The sequence below is a fragment of the Muntiacus reevesi genome, chromosome 12 (assembly GCF_963930625.1).
Source record: "Muntiacus reevesi chromosome 12, mMunRee1.1, whole genome shotgun sequence".
Lineage (NCBI taxonomy): Eukaryota > Metazoa > Chordata > Mammalia > Artiodactyla > Cervidae > Muntiacus > Muntiacus reevesi.
In genome coordinates, this window is record NC_089260.1 from 25,639,414 (window position 1) to 25,657,215 (window position 17,802).

The 17,802-nt window shown below is 44.8% G+C and overlaps 1 protein-coding gene across 7 annotated transcripts in view; it reads right to left on the bottom strand.

The window, feature by feature from the left end:
- SYBU (syntabulin) overlaps positions 1 to 16,917 on the bottom strand; it is an 80,800-nt gene extending 63,883 nt beyond the window's left edge. For 2 of the 7 annotated variants that reach the window (XM_065903038.1, XM_065903036.1), the window contains exons 1-3: positions 16,903 to 16,917; positions 16,294 to 16,374; positions 14,343 to 14,544 (exon numbers count right to left, since the gene is read on the bottom strand). In XM_065903038.1, coding sequence (XP_065759110.1) covers positions 14,343 to 14,544; positions 16,294 to 16,317 — 226 coding nt within the window. In that variant the 5' untranslated portion in view covers positions 16,318 to 16,374; positions 16,903 to 16,917. Of the gene's footprint in view, positions 1 to 14,342; positions 14,563 to 16,293; positions 16,485 to 16,902 lie in introns of those variants that run through there. The other 5 variants (XM_065903037.1, XM_065903035.1, XM_065903040.1 and 2 more) reach the window with 4 other exon arrangements.
- Between the last annotated feature and the right edge of the window lie 885 nt (positions 16,918 to 17,802).

Below are 17,802 nucleotides of genomic sequence, written 5' to 3' on the forward strand. Positions count from 1 at the left end.
TGTTTTTGACAACCAACCTTTTCTATTTCTAGTTGTCAAATCTCTCCACATTTTCCTTTGTGATTTCTATCAATGCCTTAATGCTTAGAATGTCATTATTAACTCCAGGATCAATTAAATATTACCTATACTTTCTTCTGTTGGAGAAGGGAAAGGCTAACCACACTAGTATTCTGGCCTAGACAATTCCATTGACTATAGTCCATGGGGTCACAAAGAGTTGGACACAACTGAGCAACTTTCATACTTTCTTCTAGATTGTTATAATTTCAGTTTTCATACATATTAAATCCATCTGCAATTCATTTTAAAATGCAGTGTAAGGTTAGATGCTGTTATTGTTTTCTTAATTTTTAGGAAATCTATCCTTTCCATATTACTTGTTAATGCTTTTCTGATGAAAATTTGAAAGCAATGAATATTTTCTGCAAAGTGAATATATACATATATGTATATGTGTGTGTGTGTGCTATATTATGTCCAACTCTTTGAGACCCTATGGACTGTAGCCTACCAGGCTCCTTTGTCTACGGGATTCCCCAGGCAAGAATACTGGAGTGGGTTGCCAAGCTCTCCTCCCGGGGATCTTTCCGACTCAGGGCTCAAACCTGCGCCTGTCTCCGGCATTGCCAGGCAGGTTCTTTACCACTAGCACCATTTGGGAAGCCCCTATACATATACATGTGCTGTGCTGTGTTTAATCGCTTAGTCATGTCCAACTCTTTGCCACTCCCTGGACTGTAACCCGCCAAGACCCTTTGTCCATGGGGATTCTCCAGGCAAGAATACTGGAGTGGATTGCCATGCCCTCCTCCAGGGGATCTTCCCAATCCAGCGATCAAACCCAGGTCTCCCACATTGCAGGCAGATTCTTTACCGTCTAAGCCACCAGGGAAGCCCATGAATACTGGAGTAGGTAGCCGATCCCTTCTCCAGGGGATCTTCCTGACCCAGAAACCAAACCTGGGTCTCCTGAATTGCGGGCAGATTCTTTACCAGCTAAGCTACCAGGGAAGCCAGGGTTATATATATTTAACCCACATTTTAAAATATTAGGATTGCCCAATGGTGTGCATATTTACTGATATTTAAGGTGCCTAACAACCAGTGCTATCCAACACATTTGGTGACAATTATGATGACCAAGTCCCAACTTCAACTTCCTTGTAATCTAAAGATTACTGATAAAATATGTCTTCAAAGTCCAAGAAACATCTCTAAAACTTCTTGTTCATTTTTGAATTTAGTTCTCAGAGCTCATTGGTTTTCCAAAATGCTGAACTAAACAATTCCAGAAGAACTTAAAAATAACAGCAGGCGGAGGAAAATGTGGTTTTGTGCCATAAGGTCTTGAAACATTCAGTTATGGTTTGATGCTGTTCAGTGTTCAGCTGAATAATTTGGAGGAAGAATCATTTCCATTTTAAAGAAACATCAAACTATATAGAAATCTAGTTGATTCTCATGAATGGCAAAAGTTTTTACAGACAGCTTACTCATTTGCTCAACAAATACTTACTGAGTATCTACCATGTGCCAGACACTGTTATAGGTGTTACTATTTACTGCTCAGGAAATATTTACTGTTTACTGGTCAGGCAGGAGGAGAAGGGGGTGACAGAGGATGAGATGGTTGGATGGCATCAAAAACTCAATGGATATAAATTTGAGCAAACTCCAGGAGACAGTGGAGGACAGAGGAGCCTGGCATGCTGCAGTCCATGGGGTTGAAAAGAGTCAGACATGACTGAGCAACTGAACAATAATTTACTGCTCCAGACATTGACATTTCTGAAGATAGTCTGATGGGAGACAAGTAAAATGTCATAGTTTAAACTCATGGTTAATCTGAACCCTGTGAAATTCTTACTAAAAACTATTCAAATGCTCTGAAAGGATGTAGGTAAGATAAAGTAACATTTATTGCATAGCTATCATGTGGCAAGAATACTAGGTTTATCATATAATTTTAATAATATCTCATTTTTATACGTGGGAAAACTAAGGCTTGGACAGGTAAGAAATCCAGTCACACAGCTAGTAAGGGATGAATTCAAAGATTCAAACTCAGGTTTGTCTGACTCTGCAGTCCCTGTTTTTCTTACCACCATGAGCTGTTTTCTAAATTTTTCTACCTACGTTTGTTCCAAGAGGAAACAGCAGAAATTTGGGGAATGCTCAAATTAAAAACAGACAAAGGAAGCTGTTAGAAAGAAGCCATCTCATTATAAACAGACCATAAGATTTGAGACAAGAAACTCTTACTTGTTTTCAGTTTTTGCTTCAATACAGTGACTGTTTAATGCATGCTGCTCAGATAATTTTGCACTGTAGGTTTTCAGTAGCAAAATTTGCAATTCTAGTCCCTCACCTAATTTCAGCATTTTTTGGAGTGAGAATTCATAAGTGTACAAGGCTCCACCCTAATTTTGCTTCAGCATTATACAATGTGACCCTACACAATTGCCAATGTTAAAGTGTAAGAATCTCATTCATCCATCCATCCATCCCACAAATAATTACTGATTTCCTATTGCATGGCAGATAGTCCCCAAGATATTGAAAATGTAATGATAACCAAGACTCTAAGATCCTTGTCCTCAAGGAGTTCACATTCTAGTGGTAGAGACAGTTAATAAGCAAGTGAAAAAAAACAACATAGGGATGAAATTTTGATTGTGATGTACTGTTAACAAAACAAACTAGGTGATTTAGAGTAGCTGGGTGGGAGATGGGAAGGTGTTTCATTAGACAGGTTGTCATGGAAGGTCGTAAAGAGGTAATTCGAACTGAGATCAAAAAAGTGAGAAGGAATCAATCATGGAAAAGGCAGGGAAGAGAAAAGCCCAGGAAGAGGGAACAACAAGGAGTCTGGTACACCGAAGAAATTAAGAAGAGGCCAGCAAAATGTGAGGACAGAGGACTGATGATAAGGATGAAGGGAGGCGGAAGTCCAAGCATGAGCAGGACTATAGGCCAGAACCCTACGTTTATCTCAAGTGCAATGGAAGCTATCATGTGCATTAAGCAAGAAAGGACAACCATTTAGCCTGTGGAGAACAGACTATATTAGTGATATTAGGTCTCACTAATATTTATTGAGTGCCTACTAAGTATCAGGCATGTTTAGAACACTAAACCTTTAATGCAATTTAATTAACTTAATCTAATATCCTCTTTGAGACAGGCACTAGCAAGATGTACTGCAGTCCATGGGGTTGCAAAGAGTCGGACACGACTGAGTAACTGAACTGAACTGAATTAGACGGGCGTACAAAACTCGCACTACAAAGCCACCTCCCTGAGGCCACAGTAAGCCGTGGGCATGAATTCAAAGAGGTCAATTCCAGAGTCTTCTCCTGGACACCTATGCTGTGTAACCCCTTTAGGAATGAAGGCATGGAAGCAGTAAACTCACACAGAGACCACTGCATAGTAGCAATGAGAGATGACAGTGGTTTGACTGAGGCGGTAGTAGTGAAAATTGAGAAAAGGAGATGGATAGGGGATACATTGGTTATGACAATGAAAAGTAGGAGGTCAAGAATACCTTCCAGGTTCTTTGCTTAAGCAACAGAGAATACGATGGTCATTTCTGAGTTGGAGAAAAATGGGTTTATGAGTTTACAGAGGGTGAAATTAAGAACTCTGTTTCTGATGGGACTTCCCTGGTGGTCCAGTGGCTAGGAATATGCCTTCCAATGCAGGAGATGCAGGTTCCATCCCTAGGCAGGGAACTAATACCCAACATGCTGCAGGGTAATTAAGCCTATGTGCCACAAATAGAGAGTCCACATATAACAACTACCAAACACGTGTACCACAACTATTGAACATGCATGCCACAACGAAGGGTCGATGAAGAGTCCACGTGCTACAAGAAAGACCCAGCTCACCCTCCCTCCACAAAAAGGAATTCTGCTTTTGATATATGTTAAATCTGAGGCACAAATTAACTGGGACACTGGAGATATCAAATAGGCAGCTGGATATGTGAGCCTAAAGCCTAGAGGGTGCTTCCCAGGTGGCACTAGCAGTGAAGAACACCACTGCCAATGCAAGAGACTTGAGAGACGTGAGTTCAAGCCCTGGGTGGGGGAAAATCCCCTAGAGGAGAGTGTGGCAACCCACTCCAGTATTCTTGCCTGGAGAATCCCATGGATAAGGAGCCTGGCGGGCTGCAGCCCATGGGGTTGCACAGAGTCAGACATGACTGAAGTGACTTTGTGCGCACACAAGTCTCAGAGGAGAGGTTGGACTGGAGAGCATCACCTTCCTACAAGTGAGGGATTTAAAGAGCCGAGCCCTTGGGGAGGGCAGGAAGAGGAGAGGCCTGGGAACTGAGGCACAGGGGCACTGTGAGGCGGGAAGGGGCAGGACACAGCCAACAGGGGCACTCAAAGGGGGGAACCAAAGGAGCCAAGGAGGAAAATCTCTCCTAAGAAAGAGGCTTGTTCAGCTGTACTGAGTCACACTGGAAAATCAAGGAAAATGAAGGCGGACAAGAGAATGTCAGATCTGCTAACGTGGTCACTCCCAGGCTTGACAAGGACAGATTACGGAGATAGGATGTGATGAAGTTTTGCTCGTGAAGAGGAACAGGGAAGTAGAACGGCAGCTGCAAGGCGATGAGGGGGTCAAAGGGCGCTTATTTACTCTGAAGGATGTGTAAACACGAGCATATGTACGTGCTGATGGAGGGGAACTTGTTAGAGCAATTGGAGTGACACCTCCGCTAAGACACGTAACCTACGTCTACAAAAACCAAGCAGAGAGCGGAGAAATTATTTAATCAAAGTTTCCCTGGTTTCTTGGAGACAAAATAATCATTTCCCATATAAACATTCCCGGGATTTCTGAGCTATTTTGGAGCCTCGAGTGCTCCCATAAAAGTCATTCTGGTGCAGCCCTGGGCAGCAAAAGAGGATCTGTAGTGAAGCAAGGTGAGGCGAGTCGGTCTCTTCACGGGACCTGTGCTTTCTCTGAAACAAAGGCTTCTACTTGGTTTTCCACCAAGCGCCAAATTGTCTCGTTTGTAGGAGCAACCACGGGGGGATTTCAGAAGGGAAAACAAGTTGGTCCAAACAGTCAGCATAGCATAATGACACATTTAGCTAGGCGTTTTGGTGAGGGAGCAGCCAAGGCTGAAATTGGGAACCAGGGTGGCTCAGTCACTGCCAGGAGACAGGTGAGCCCCAGGAGGTGGGTGGGGAATTCTTCTGTCTCTCAAGCTTTTATTTCTCCTGCTCTTTCTTTCACAGGGTTATGATCTTTCCAAAATAGGGATGTTATTAATGCTTCTGATCTTCCCTCTCCTTAGTAACATGAGTTTATTTGCAGCTTCTAAACTATGCATTTATAAAGACTGTTTTTTTAAAGCTTCTTTGTTGGGAGAAGATAGCAGAGAGGGAAAGGCAGGGTGGGAAGGGAGCTGGCAGATATTAAGGAAAGAAGACACGCACAGAGTCAGGCAGAGAAGCTATCTTTTGATCTTTTGAAAACCTTATAACAAGGAAACCCCAAACCACTCTTAAGAAAGAAAGTGAAGTCGCTCAGTCGTGTTCAACTCTTTGGGACGCCATGGACTGTAACCTACCAGGTTCTTCTGTCCATGGGATTTTCCAGGCAAGAACACTGGAGAGGGTTGCCATTTCCTGCTCCAGGGGATCCTTCTGACCGAGGGGTCGAACCCGGGTCTCCCGCACTGCAGGCAGACGCTTTACCGTCTGAGCCACCAGGGAAACCACTCTTAGGACACCTGAATTACAGTGAGCTCTCTTGCAGCAAACCCCTTTCCAGGTGGCACAAGTGGTAAACAGCCTTCCTGCCAATGCAGGAGATGTAAGGGATGCGGGTTCAATCCCGGGGTTGGGAAGATCCCCTGCAGAAGGAAACGGCAGCCCACTCTAGTATTTCTTGCCTGGAAAACTTCCATGGACAGAGGCAGACACTCTCGTAGCAAGGCGAATCTTTTCCCCATCCTTTCTGTTTTTTCCCACATTGAGCATTTGAAGATGGTGTCAGTCAAGAAGCAGTAAGGCATTACAATGGAGAAGTGTTGAAGCACGTTAAGGAAAAAACAATGCTTATCACACAGTCTAATTTCTACATCTTGATCTATTTGGGGAAAAAGAAAGATTTTGTTTTAGAGAATATATATGAATCAGGGTATTCGTTTTAACAAAAGATACAAACACAGAAAAGAGAGAGATGCTCAGGAATAAAGTTAGTTTCAGTGACATTCAGTAAATGAAACTCTGAATTTTGAAAAGTTAGCCTCAGAGATGAAATGTCCATCCACAGAAAAAGGGCTGAATAAATGAAGCCCTCCGTCCGGTGGAACACGAGCTGTCAGTACAGTGAATGGGGGCACCTCTCTGGACTGAAAAGCAGTCACAGGCACAGGTACTGCCTAGAATACACACTCTTGGAGGGCAGGAGTCCTGTCAGGGCTGTTCATCACTCTTGTTCAGCTCCCAGGATAGCACCTTGTCCACAATAGGTGTTTGATAAATACTTCCTTAGAAAGGATCACGGGTCACTAAAGCAGGATCTCACTTTGGCAAAAAGCAATATAAATGTGACTATATCTACTCTGACATATGTGTTTGCACGTGGATCTTAGTTTTGAATTGAAAACATATAATCATTAGCATTAAAGAAAAGATAACCCTCAAACACACCTCAGGATAACTAGAAGGGCAGGTTAGGGTCCACAGGGTCTCAAGAATTCTGAGGGCTGGGTCAACATCTAAGAGGAATCCTATCTTCAGGGACTCCCACGCTAAAGAGAAGAGAATGAAGCAGGGCCAGCTGGGAAGAGAAGGCGTGCTGGGAAGATTCAGGTTAAGCAGGTAAAAGCTGAAGGATGGGTTTCTACCAGCTGTGGGTGAGAGCTGGGTGACCTCCCATCATAAGCACTGGGAAGTTTGGTTCGGGTTCTCTAAAAAGAGACAGCAGTCAGCCTGACATGACTGGCCTCCTGGAGCGGGAGCAGTATAACCCAGGCGATGAGCAGAGGGCGGGCACCTTGACCACCCAGCAGTGCGCGGAGCAGCTGGGAGGGTCTCTGCTCCGGGAGACGTGGGGCCCGACTGTCTCCAAAGCAGGAGATGCCACAGTCCAAGCCCGAGGGCAGCGGAGGTTTGGTGCCGTTACCTCGTGCGGGTGAAAGCAAAGCCAGCTAACAGTACAGGCGCACCCAGCAGTCTTGTCTGTACAGATATATACACATACACATACCAGTTACCACACACACGCACCTCACACACACTTCGCACACTTACATATACACACACAAAGAAAACATAAACTGGATGGCTATTTTTTTCTCCTGGCTTCCAAGTACCAACTCTGGAGTGGGATATTTTCTGACTTTCTTAGCAAGAGAGCTCTCCTCTAGCTGTCACAGCACTGGGGGTCTGTCCTCTTACACTGATGACTCCTTCTGATAATTAGAGACACTGAACTCTTCTGGACAGGAATGTTTCTTTCATGTAATAAACCGATTATATCCCCTGGATGAGGGCATGGCAACCCAGCCCAGTATTTTTGCCTGGAGAATTCCGTGGACAGAGGACCCTGGAGGGCTACAGTCCAAGGGGTCACAAAGAGTCGGACACGACTGAGTGACTAACAACTTCCATTAGCAGGACATGTCCTAAGGTGACCGCTTCTTCGCTTTATGCCGTGTCTGTTCACAAAAGGTTTCACACGATGCTTTACTTTAAGATGGCAGGGAAAGCTGTTAAATCCCTTGCCTGACTTCAGCTATGAACATCTCTGACTTCTCTTCATAGCTCCAGACCTTTATCTCCAGTGCAGCAAAGCCTAATCTGAGTCCATTCACCTGACTCATCCTCCTCCCCAGCCCTGCTACTTCATTTGGGTTCATCCAGTGGAAATTTAGACCCATTCCACTTGAAACTGGTGACTAAGACACATACATTCTGGCTTCAGTCCTCACACTTATTATTTTATCATTTTTCACTTAGACTGTCACCATAATGGCCTTCAAACCAGGCAGGCTCTCACCATCATTCCCTGTCTCCTCCTATCCAATCTCCCACATGTAATCAGAAAGATTTTTCTAAATTATAAATCTAGTCATAAACCAGAAAACCCTTCCCTGGGGAAAGCCCTTCAGTGGCTCTGGAGGCTTTTAAGGAATCGCAAAATGGCAGTCCAAGAGCCAAATCCAGCTACTTATGTATGTTATTTGATCCATATACTGGGAGGGGAAAAAGCGCTGAATTTTAAAACTCTGACTATTGTTAGAAGGGGCACACACTGTCCAGTTCTAGAGTCCAAACCAATTGTCATCTATCCAAGTGGCCTCACTCTTTATGTTATTGGTCCACTTCCTGTGTGGACCTTGGACCTCAGGGATCAAGCTTTTCACTAGGTGAATAAAGCCTTTCCTGCTCTGGCCCTGCTCACCTTTCTAATCTTATTTCATGCTTTTAACTCAGGTCTGCTGATGCCAAGGCTCATGTTTATCTACTACACCACACTAACAAATGCTGCTTCTTTGAACCCTTGAGCTTATGAACTGTGAGAGGCCAGTGCAGATAATAAACAGAACAACAAACTCAAATTACAAGGAAGGAGTGGTTGTGTGTCAAGTGGGTGTGGGTAAAAATGACCAGATACAAAATTACTGAGATAAAGGCAGCTGTGTGGGAAATGCCTCCAAACATGTCATCCCATTTATTGATATTTTATTAGGGTGAAGGCAGTAAAATACTTGATTTTTCCAATCCCTGTGTTTTATTCATCTCTGTACCCGTAGCCTGATCCTTAGCAGGCACGGAATAAATGCTTATTAGATTAATACGTTTTTATGGAAGCTTGCAAAAAGCTGAATGTCTTGCTACTCCCAGGCCTCAGTTTCTCTTTTTTTTTTTCCATCTCTCTCAGTGAACCTACTGGGTGTTTAGGGCACATTCATGATGTACCCAGTACAACTGCTTCCGATGTACCTCAAATCATCCTAATGCCAAAATAAGTAAATGCAAAAGAATTAAAAGTCTGGCCACAGATAGTATATCCAGAAGGAGGGTTATCCAGGAAAATAGAGGGAGGAACTGCTTTCTCCTCCCTTTAGCTTCTCTACCAACTGAACACAAGCTAAGCTACTTTGTAGACATAAACAATACTATCGCTAAGACTATTGGCATGGGAATTGTAAATACAGACTGAGAAGTTGTAATTTCCAGGAACTGTGGAAGCATTTTCCTTGTCCCATGCCATGGGTTTAAACAGCTTGGCTGGCCACCACTTCTGCTTTTTTGATCCTTGTTCATCTTGGGATGCCACTGGGGCATATCCCTCACATCCCTCATACAAAATCCCTAAACACACACAGACCACAAAATAGAGAGACTCAGACGTCATAAGGTAAAACTCATCCAGAAAATCTATAAATACAGATTCCTGGGTCCTTCCATCCTGGAATAACAAGCTAGGGTAGTGCCAAGGCATCTGCATTTTAAACCAGCTTTCATAGTGATCTGACAGTAGACAAACACCACACTTTGAAGTGATAAACAATGTCACAGACATGAGAATTCTACAGCATAAAAGATGTTCACAGGAAGTACCATGATTTGCTCTCAGGCATGGTCCAACTCCAACATTTTACTGTTCACACTAAATAATTTTTTTTTATTAAATGACAAAAAAATTTTGCTCCTGTCCCCCTAACTGCAGTTACTGCATCCTCAAAGAAGCACTGTCTATGTGCCCTTCATTTGCAACCTATTTCATTAGATACTTACTCCTGATGCTGAGGCAGCTAAGCATCAGAAACATGTATCATGCAACAGAGCCGAGGTCCCATTCTCATTAAAATGATACCAAATTCTTAGGGTTTTAGTTTTTTTTTTCTTCACAGCAGGTTGACAGTCATTCAATTATAGTGTTATTCAGTACTGCAGCTCACTTCAGTTTAATCAGTTCATCTCAATTCTGATCATTATATTCAAAGGCTCACTCTATCCAGATGCCAAGTTTCCTCAACTGGACAAAAGCATAGCAGAAATATTTCTGTTTGGCAAGGCCAAGCAGATTTTTGGAGGCATTATCATGCCTTGGCAGGGCACTAGTCAGGTTGTAATTTGCTGTAATTGTTCTTCCCACAAACAGCCACAATGATTACCTCTAGGTCACTGCGCCCAAAGGCGGAGTTCTTCTCAGCCACTATAACTACCAAAGTTATTTCTGCAAACACCTTACTCAGGATTAGACTGCAAAGAATCAGTTTCTCAGATGCTGTCCATTCAGCTGATTGATCTGGCACATGCTTAATGGGTTAGGCCATACACTTGACTGTGTATGTGTGTGCACATTAGAAACACGGAAATAACTCAGAGCAATCACTGGTCTCCCATAAAACCATCAGGGTACTGTATGCATCATTTCCCCCACCTGCCATGTTTACAAGGCACCCCAAGGAGAACTAGCCTAAAGCCCAGCAATCCATCTGCCTCCCAGTTCCACGGGGTAATTACTGCCTCAACTAAGCAAAGAGAACTGCGTGGCATGCTGCTGATCACGTCAGGTGACTGCTATAAGTGACACCCAGGTCATCAGAGCTCCTAATAGTGGCCGGAGTTGTGGCCACAAGGATAAACACACAAACGCAATGCACTAGCAACAACAAAAAAGGCGGGGAGGTGGGGGAGGAGAAAAACGGACAGAGGCCTAGGTTCAGTGGGCCACACCCAGGCCACAAATCACAGACATGGGTTTTGTCACTTCTCATGGGCATGTTAAAACAAGAGACGCGGGGAGGGGAGGGAGATGGAAGGAAGACAGGGTGATTTTATGAGAGAACATTGGTTAAAAAAACTGACAAAAAATAAAAGAGAGGACATGAAAGCAGGTTTTTTTTTTTTTTTCCTATTAACTTTTTAAACAGTACTTCCTTAGGTATTTTTTTTACGAAAGCATTAGTCAACATTTTTTAAGAATGCAGGTTTTTCTTTGCCATACACACAAAAGAGGGCCTGGCCTCCAACACAATATAAGCTTAACTGCGCCCACCTGAGGTCACAGTTCAGTTCAGTTCACTCGCTCAGTCGTATCCGACTCTTTGCGACCCCACGAAGTTCAAATACAAACTGTAATAGACTGAATAGAATAAAAGAATAAACTCGTTTAACAGGAGGATGATGTCCAAGTGCAGAAACACACGTGCTGATGAAACGCACAAAGCACATGCATCTCTTCAGAGAAATTCTGCTAATAAGAAGCTATTAAGAGAAGAGCTCTTTGGGGACACACCCCAAATGAATTGCGAAAGGTCACATACAACTTCTTCCCTCTGAAATGAGATAGAGACAACAGACAAATTAGCATAGAGAATATCAAATCATTAAATGTTCCTGTCAAGGCTCCCGTGGGAAGAAAAGGGAGAAGGCAGTCGAGAGAGGGAAGGAAGAAAGTAGGTAAAAAATGGACAGGTCACTCGGAAAATAGTGCTTGGCTTTTAATTTCATAGATCAGCAAAATTAAAGGAAAAACGTGAGGGTGGAGGTGGAGGACATTTCAACATGGAGTTGTCATTTATTTTGCTGAAGTATGACTCCAACCACTGTCAGGATTTTTTGTTATAATACAAATGATAGGAAAGCCAGACTCTCAAAATAAAGGATAATCCTTTATAATAAGTAAATTTAACTTTATATAAACTCAATGAACTATTTTTTTAAAAACTGAGTATCTTAGGATATCTGATGCTCTTCATAATTTATACAACCTTTGATACAGATTTAGAGAAAGAATCTAGTTTGCAGTTTTAAAACTGTAATTTTCAAATTAAATTGCATTGTGTTCGAGCAACAACGTTCTCTCTCATTTCACCACCAGATTGCAAGAATCCCTCTAACTGCTTGCCCTCTTTCACGTTAGTGGAAGGTGATGATTTATAATAAAGAAAACAAACTAATGCAGAATGATCACAGTAAAGTTAGGAAGTTATGGCAGTAACAGATGATATCTCTATGTTATTTGAGTTTCATTGTAGCAAGGGATGGTATTTTTATGATTTGCATGTACTTCGGTCTCTGACTTAACTGCCATGAAAACCAACATATTTTGTAGCTTCAGCATTAAAGTGGCTGGATTAAAACCAGCTATTTCCCCCTGCTGGTTGGATGTGTTTTACATTCTCAACTTCACTGCCTGCAGCTTTAATACTCCCCATAGCACTAAACCCATTTATTTCTCATCCACTAACTGACCTCTGAAAGCATCATTAACACGCCCCCCCAAAGACCTTGCTCCTGTCAATTTTAGTCAGCACAAAGCACTCAAAAGTCATCATGGGGTTCTACCAGGGCTCTTAGGAGAGGAAAGTAAAGAATGACAAGGCACCAACCCAAACCTTGGGGAACTGCCAAGCAGGAAGATGAGACCTCAGAACAGAGAGAGTCTTATCTGGAGGCAAGATGCAAGACTGAAGATCAAAAGGTAGGTTTATAGACACCAGTCATTAGACACTTGTGCCACTCAATTCTCAGCTAGTTAATGGCAGAAGGATCAATATTTACTTTCGATTTTCATGTACAGCATTATGGCCTTAGTGGGAGACAGGGCTCCTGGGAAGAAGGGTTGATCCAGGAAGTGGGTCTTGGAAAGAATGATTCATGGCTGAAATTAACAACTTTATCTGTTTGCCAAATATATTTTTGAAGATCTGACTGGGGCTCTTTCTTTTGTTTTGACCAACTTTTTCTTTTTTGCTGGTAACACTGCTCATGCTAAAGTCAGTCAGACAGAAGGTGATGATGTGGAGAGAATTTCAGGAATAAATGTGGACTTGAGTTACTCAAACAAAGCTGTGTCAGTATGAAATGATAGTCCCTTGGGTTCATCCACATCCAGCAAGAATGATTCCTGAGTTTGAAAAGGGAGTGAAAGTAAACAGCATTACATTCTGCAAACACCACTTTGAGTTCCAGGAATCTTTACAGCTCCAATAGTTTTCCTTTTGTTTTCTTCCTGGGAGAAGGTCAAGCAAACCATCAGTGGGTCTCCATTTTACACTGGATTCAGCAATAATCAGTTTTAAAATATAATGTTTTGATATAATATTTTCAAAATCAAACAGAGAATCTGAGGCATTATGGAGAAAAGGATTTAAAAATAGGCAGCACAGTATTTCTAATATACAACTTATGTACTGGGTGGAATTATTTAGTGAAAGTATATAATAAATCTAAAGTTACACTTCTAAAATCCCTGAAAATGTAATCACCGGTACTAACTACAATGGAATATTGTATCCTGCTTCATTAGGGCATTAATCATAGCACCTTGAATCAACTGTCCCTTTTCATGCATGTGTTAATCTTCAGATTACATTTTCCCTAAATAAATTCTAAGAGTTATCCTTTGTGAAACATTCTTCATGAATCATAAGACAGTCACTCCTTTAAATTTTACCCAAATTCCTAATGCTTTTCAAAGACTATAAGTCCTTCTAGGTCATGTGCTTCAGTTTGTATAACAGACTCTGTCGATCGATAAATGGCAGCAGCTCTAGGAGCTGCAAGGGATCTGTGCCTTTACCAAATATGCTCACAGCTCTAAGGAAACTTCCTTAAACATGTATCAAAACTGACATGTGTTCTTGTATTAAGAATCATCATTTCTCAAGCAACTCTGCAGGGCAGGCCCTGCGCTAGGAATACATATAAGTACATAGTCTCTTTCAACCTCTCAGCTACTCTACAAGGTAGGTATTATCATCCCATTTTATGGATGTAACAACTGAGGCTTAAGGAGGTTAAGCAACTTGCCCAAAGTCCCACACCTTGTAAGGGTTCGTAGAAAGGCCAGGTCTGTAAGTTCAAAGCCTGTGTTCTTTCCCTCTAAAATACAGGTCAAGCCAGTACTGGAATATAAACCACCTTGATCTTGACCTCATTCATTAGGACTTGCTTTATCTTTGGGAATTTCAGAAACAGAAGTACCCAGGCTTACAAAGATTGCTTGCACAAAATGTAAGCTAAGTTTTCCAGATTTAACCAAGAAATACAATTTACAAATAGTCATAGAGAAAAGAAGTTAGGATTTCAAAAAGAAAATTATCAATTAGAATAACATAAAAACAGGGATGACATTCCGTCGAATTTGAACCATTTGAACCTGTTGAACCTGTTGAACCGTTTGAAACTGCTGTATCCGTAGGTCAAAAGAGTCAAAAAGATGCAACCTCATACTATTCATCCTAATAACAGACATCTGCTCTGAGACTCTAAGGGGCCCGCTCCAGGTCCCCTCACAACGCAGCGCAGTGCGCTCACTTCCGGCCGCCGTTCCCGTGGGTATCGTACCTGAGCAGAAGCTGTTGCTGCTCACGGTCCTCGCTGAGCGCCCAGAGCTGCTGGGGTTGAACTCTCTGCTCTCTTCCTCCGAGAAGGGAGACTCAGAAGCTGGGGACACCTTGTACTGCTGCTGAGGCAGATGGGGCCGAAGAATCAAGCGGGGAATCCGGCTTCGGGCAATCTCCTTCTCGTGATGCTGTACTCTCAGCTCCTTCTCCAAGTCGGACATCAGAGAGAAAACAAAAGGACACTTGTTGCCCCCTCTGAACTCCAGTCTGCTCCTTCTGGGCTCAGCGTCTGCAGAGCCACATTTCTGAATATTAAATCTTCACAGAGCAGTCCTTGTTTCAGTAGCTCAAATGAGCTCCAAAACTCTTCTACTGAGCTAAGCCTTGTAATTTATTGAAGATCACACACTGCAGCATGGATGTGTGTATACACACACACACACACACACACACACACACACACTTTCAGCTGCTAGCAGGAAAGCTATTCCTTTCTCCCACGCCTAACTCACCTTGCCACTCTGGCTTTGCCTAGCACATTCAAGCTTTCAGCTCTCTCAAAGGCTCTTTATAACTCACAGCACACTCCGACTATTACTTGATTTCCTCCAGACTTCCATTTTGCTTTCCCTGAATTAGCTGTGACAATCTGACTTCTGTTTTCCTGTCTCCTGACAAAGCAGACCCCTACACCTGAAACAGTTTTCCGCAGATAGATCATGCAGCCTTATCTTTCAAATGCCCCCCCTTTTCCGGCCAGGATTTTAATTATTCATTAATATCCTGGTACACAAGGCTTGTTGCCAACAGAAAAGCAAACAAAAATTCAATACCGGGTAAGATGGCTCCGCCTTTCTCATCATGTTTAGCTTTTGTTTTCCTTACAGGACACTCAGATGAAGACATTTTTTCTCCCTCTCTCTCCTTCAAAACACAGCATCAAATGCAGAGGGCTTTGAAAATGCCCCCAAAGCAGTATTTCAGCAATATTTTCCCATTTTCAAAGTGCTTTCCCAGGCATCATTTTGTTTAATCTTTCCAACAACGGAGGCCACAGAGAGAACACTAATTTGAGTCCCTATTTACAGATGAGGAAACTGAAGCTAAAAGAGGCAGAGATGCTCAGCCAAGACTGCTGCACCTCACCTAGATGCAGAACGGGGGCCTGCAGTCAAGAGCTGGTCGGTCAGGGTCACCCCCACCCTTCCTCATGAAAATGGATTCCCAGGACGAGCTCTCTGCAGGAAAAAACCCACCGCTCCCTCCAACCTCTGCAACTGAAAAAGGGCTTTGGATTAGGTAACGAATACTGTGTGGAAACGTGACCTCCTGCTCATTTCCACGCGGCTTACCAGGAAGGGTCGCTGCCAAAGTAAACACCTCTGGGAGGCCCTCACAGTGCAGGAATTGAAGGGGAAGTCCCAGCCGTGGGTAACTCCCCAGGTCGCTCAGGCACCCGCCCTATCCAGGGGCGAAAGCCGCACCCAGCCTGGAATCTCTGCTGTCACCCGGCGGGTATCAGACGCCAGCCGCTCCGCTGGGCACCAGGCGGACCCTGAACCGATGCTGGAGCCCTTATTTCTCACTCACCAATACATCAAATCCTTTTTAGTCACATCACACACGGAGGACGACGATTGAGAGCTAGATCCCAAATCTCCAATTTCAGGGGATGGGATTAACCCTTCGGAGTCCATCTTTTTAATCCTCAGTGTCAACCCTCCAAACACAGTACTACCTCCCCATCTCCCGGGTCTCGGATCTCATCACCTGGGCGACAGTCCCTGCCTTCTTATCGCGCCCGCCACCCCCTCGTCCCCGTCCACCGCAATCCTAAAGGTCACCCCTCCAGCTCTCACCTGATCCACGTCCCTCCCCGCAGTGCCCACCTCTCCTCTCCCTCCGGCGCTCGCTGACACAGCCATCGAGCCCTCCGGACGTGCCCTCCTTACCTTGGTCTCCCGAAGGGGTCCCATCGCGCTGCCGCCCGCCGGCTCCTCGCGCCGCCGCTGCCGCCGTCCAGGAGGTGGCACCTGCGGGCACCGGGGTCGAGGAGACGATGCTGAGCCGGAGCGCGCCGCGGGCGGCCGCTGCAGCGGGGCCGACGCGCCGCCGCCGCCGCTCGCGCTGGGCTCGGAGGGCGCGCCCGGCCCCCCGCCCCGCCCCGGCCGGACACGTGGTGCCACCGCGGCTGCCGTCACGCCGCCCTCTCCCGCGACCTCCCTCACCTGCCGGCCCCTGAGGAGACTCCTCGGCGCGTCCCGCCAGCCCGACTGGCCGCGGGCTCTCCTCCCAGGTCTGCGCGCCTCTCCCGCTCGGCCGAGCCCGACCCTAAGAGGGGTCGCGGACAGAGGCTCCGAGCATCCTTCAGCCCGGAGAAGCCCAACACCCCGCTTTGGGCGCCTGGTATAAGGTTCAAAGGGGGGGGCTCGTGGGAGAGGAGAGCCCAGAAGAGCTGTGACATCACGGAGAACCAACCTGTACCAGGGGAAAGTTTTTGCCTCGCGGCCCCTCCCCGCCCTCCGGGTTTTCTGTCCGCGTCCAGCTTCCAGCACAATTACCTCGCCGGAGAGACGGGGTGGGTCGCCCTCCACCCGGACCCCCGGCAAGCCAGTGCTGCAGGCCTGACACCGCATCTGGGTTCCAGGCTCTCGGAGGCTGCGCTCCTCCTCGGGGGGTTTGCATCAGAAGGGCCTGGCGTTGGCGGCGCGGCGCAGCCGCAGGGAAGGAACCGCTGGCTTGGGAAGCCGGGCTGCCCCCCTCTCCAGCTCCGAACCACCGCCGCCCGCCTGCCGGCAATCAGTGCTCCGCGCGCGGCTCTGGCGACGCCTCACTCGAACTTAGAAAACCGGTTCGGGGCAGCACTCCTCTCCCTTCTAGCGAAGTGCTTATATGCCTACAGTTCTTGACCTCTCTCAACTACAAATTTATGCTCATTAAATTTGAGGGGTAATAATAATAACACCCTCGTCAAGTATAGCTAAGAGGATTAAAAAAACCCAGCTATACCTACTGTTTGAACAGAACTTTCCAAAGGGCAGTGAAGTCTCATCCAGCTCTTACATTCAGTATTTGCTGCATCCTCTTACATGACAGAAAAACCATTTGAGAAAGACAAATATGTTTAAAAAAAAAAAAAAAGCTCTAAAACCTGTCCAACTGAGGACCTCGAATAAGGATCATCCATCGTGTGGGTCCTGGGCCTTGACTTATTACACTTCAGTTTTATCTGATAACGCAAGTCTGCATATAATAATTTAGAGGCCCTTTATTTCAGAATTGGAGAATATTCTAAGTAGCAATGTGGATGGAGAAGAGTCTGGGTGTTACACCCAGTGTTCTAGGGAGGACGGGAGGGCCATGATCCTTGAAGATGGTATCGGAACCTGAACCATCTTGTTTGTCCTCCAAAAAGTATTTTTTCTGAGTCTTCAACTTTCAAGTCTAGGAATGTACAGTGA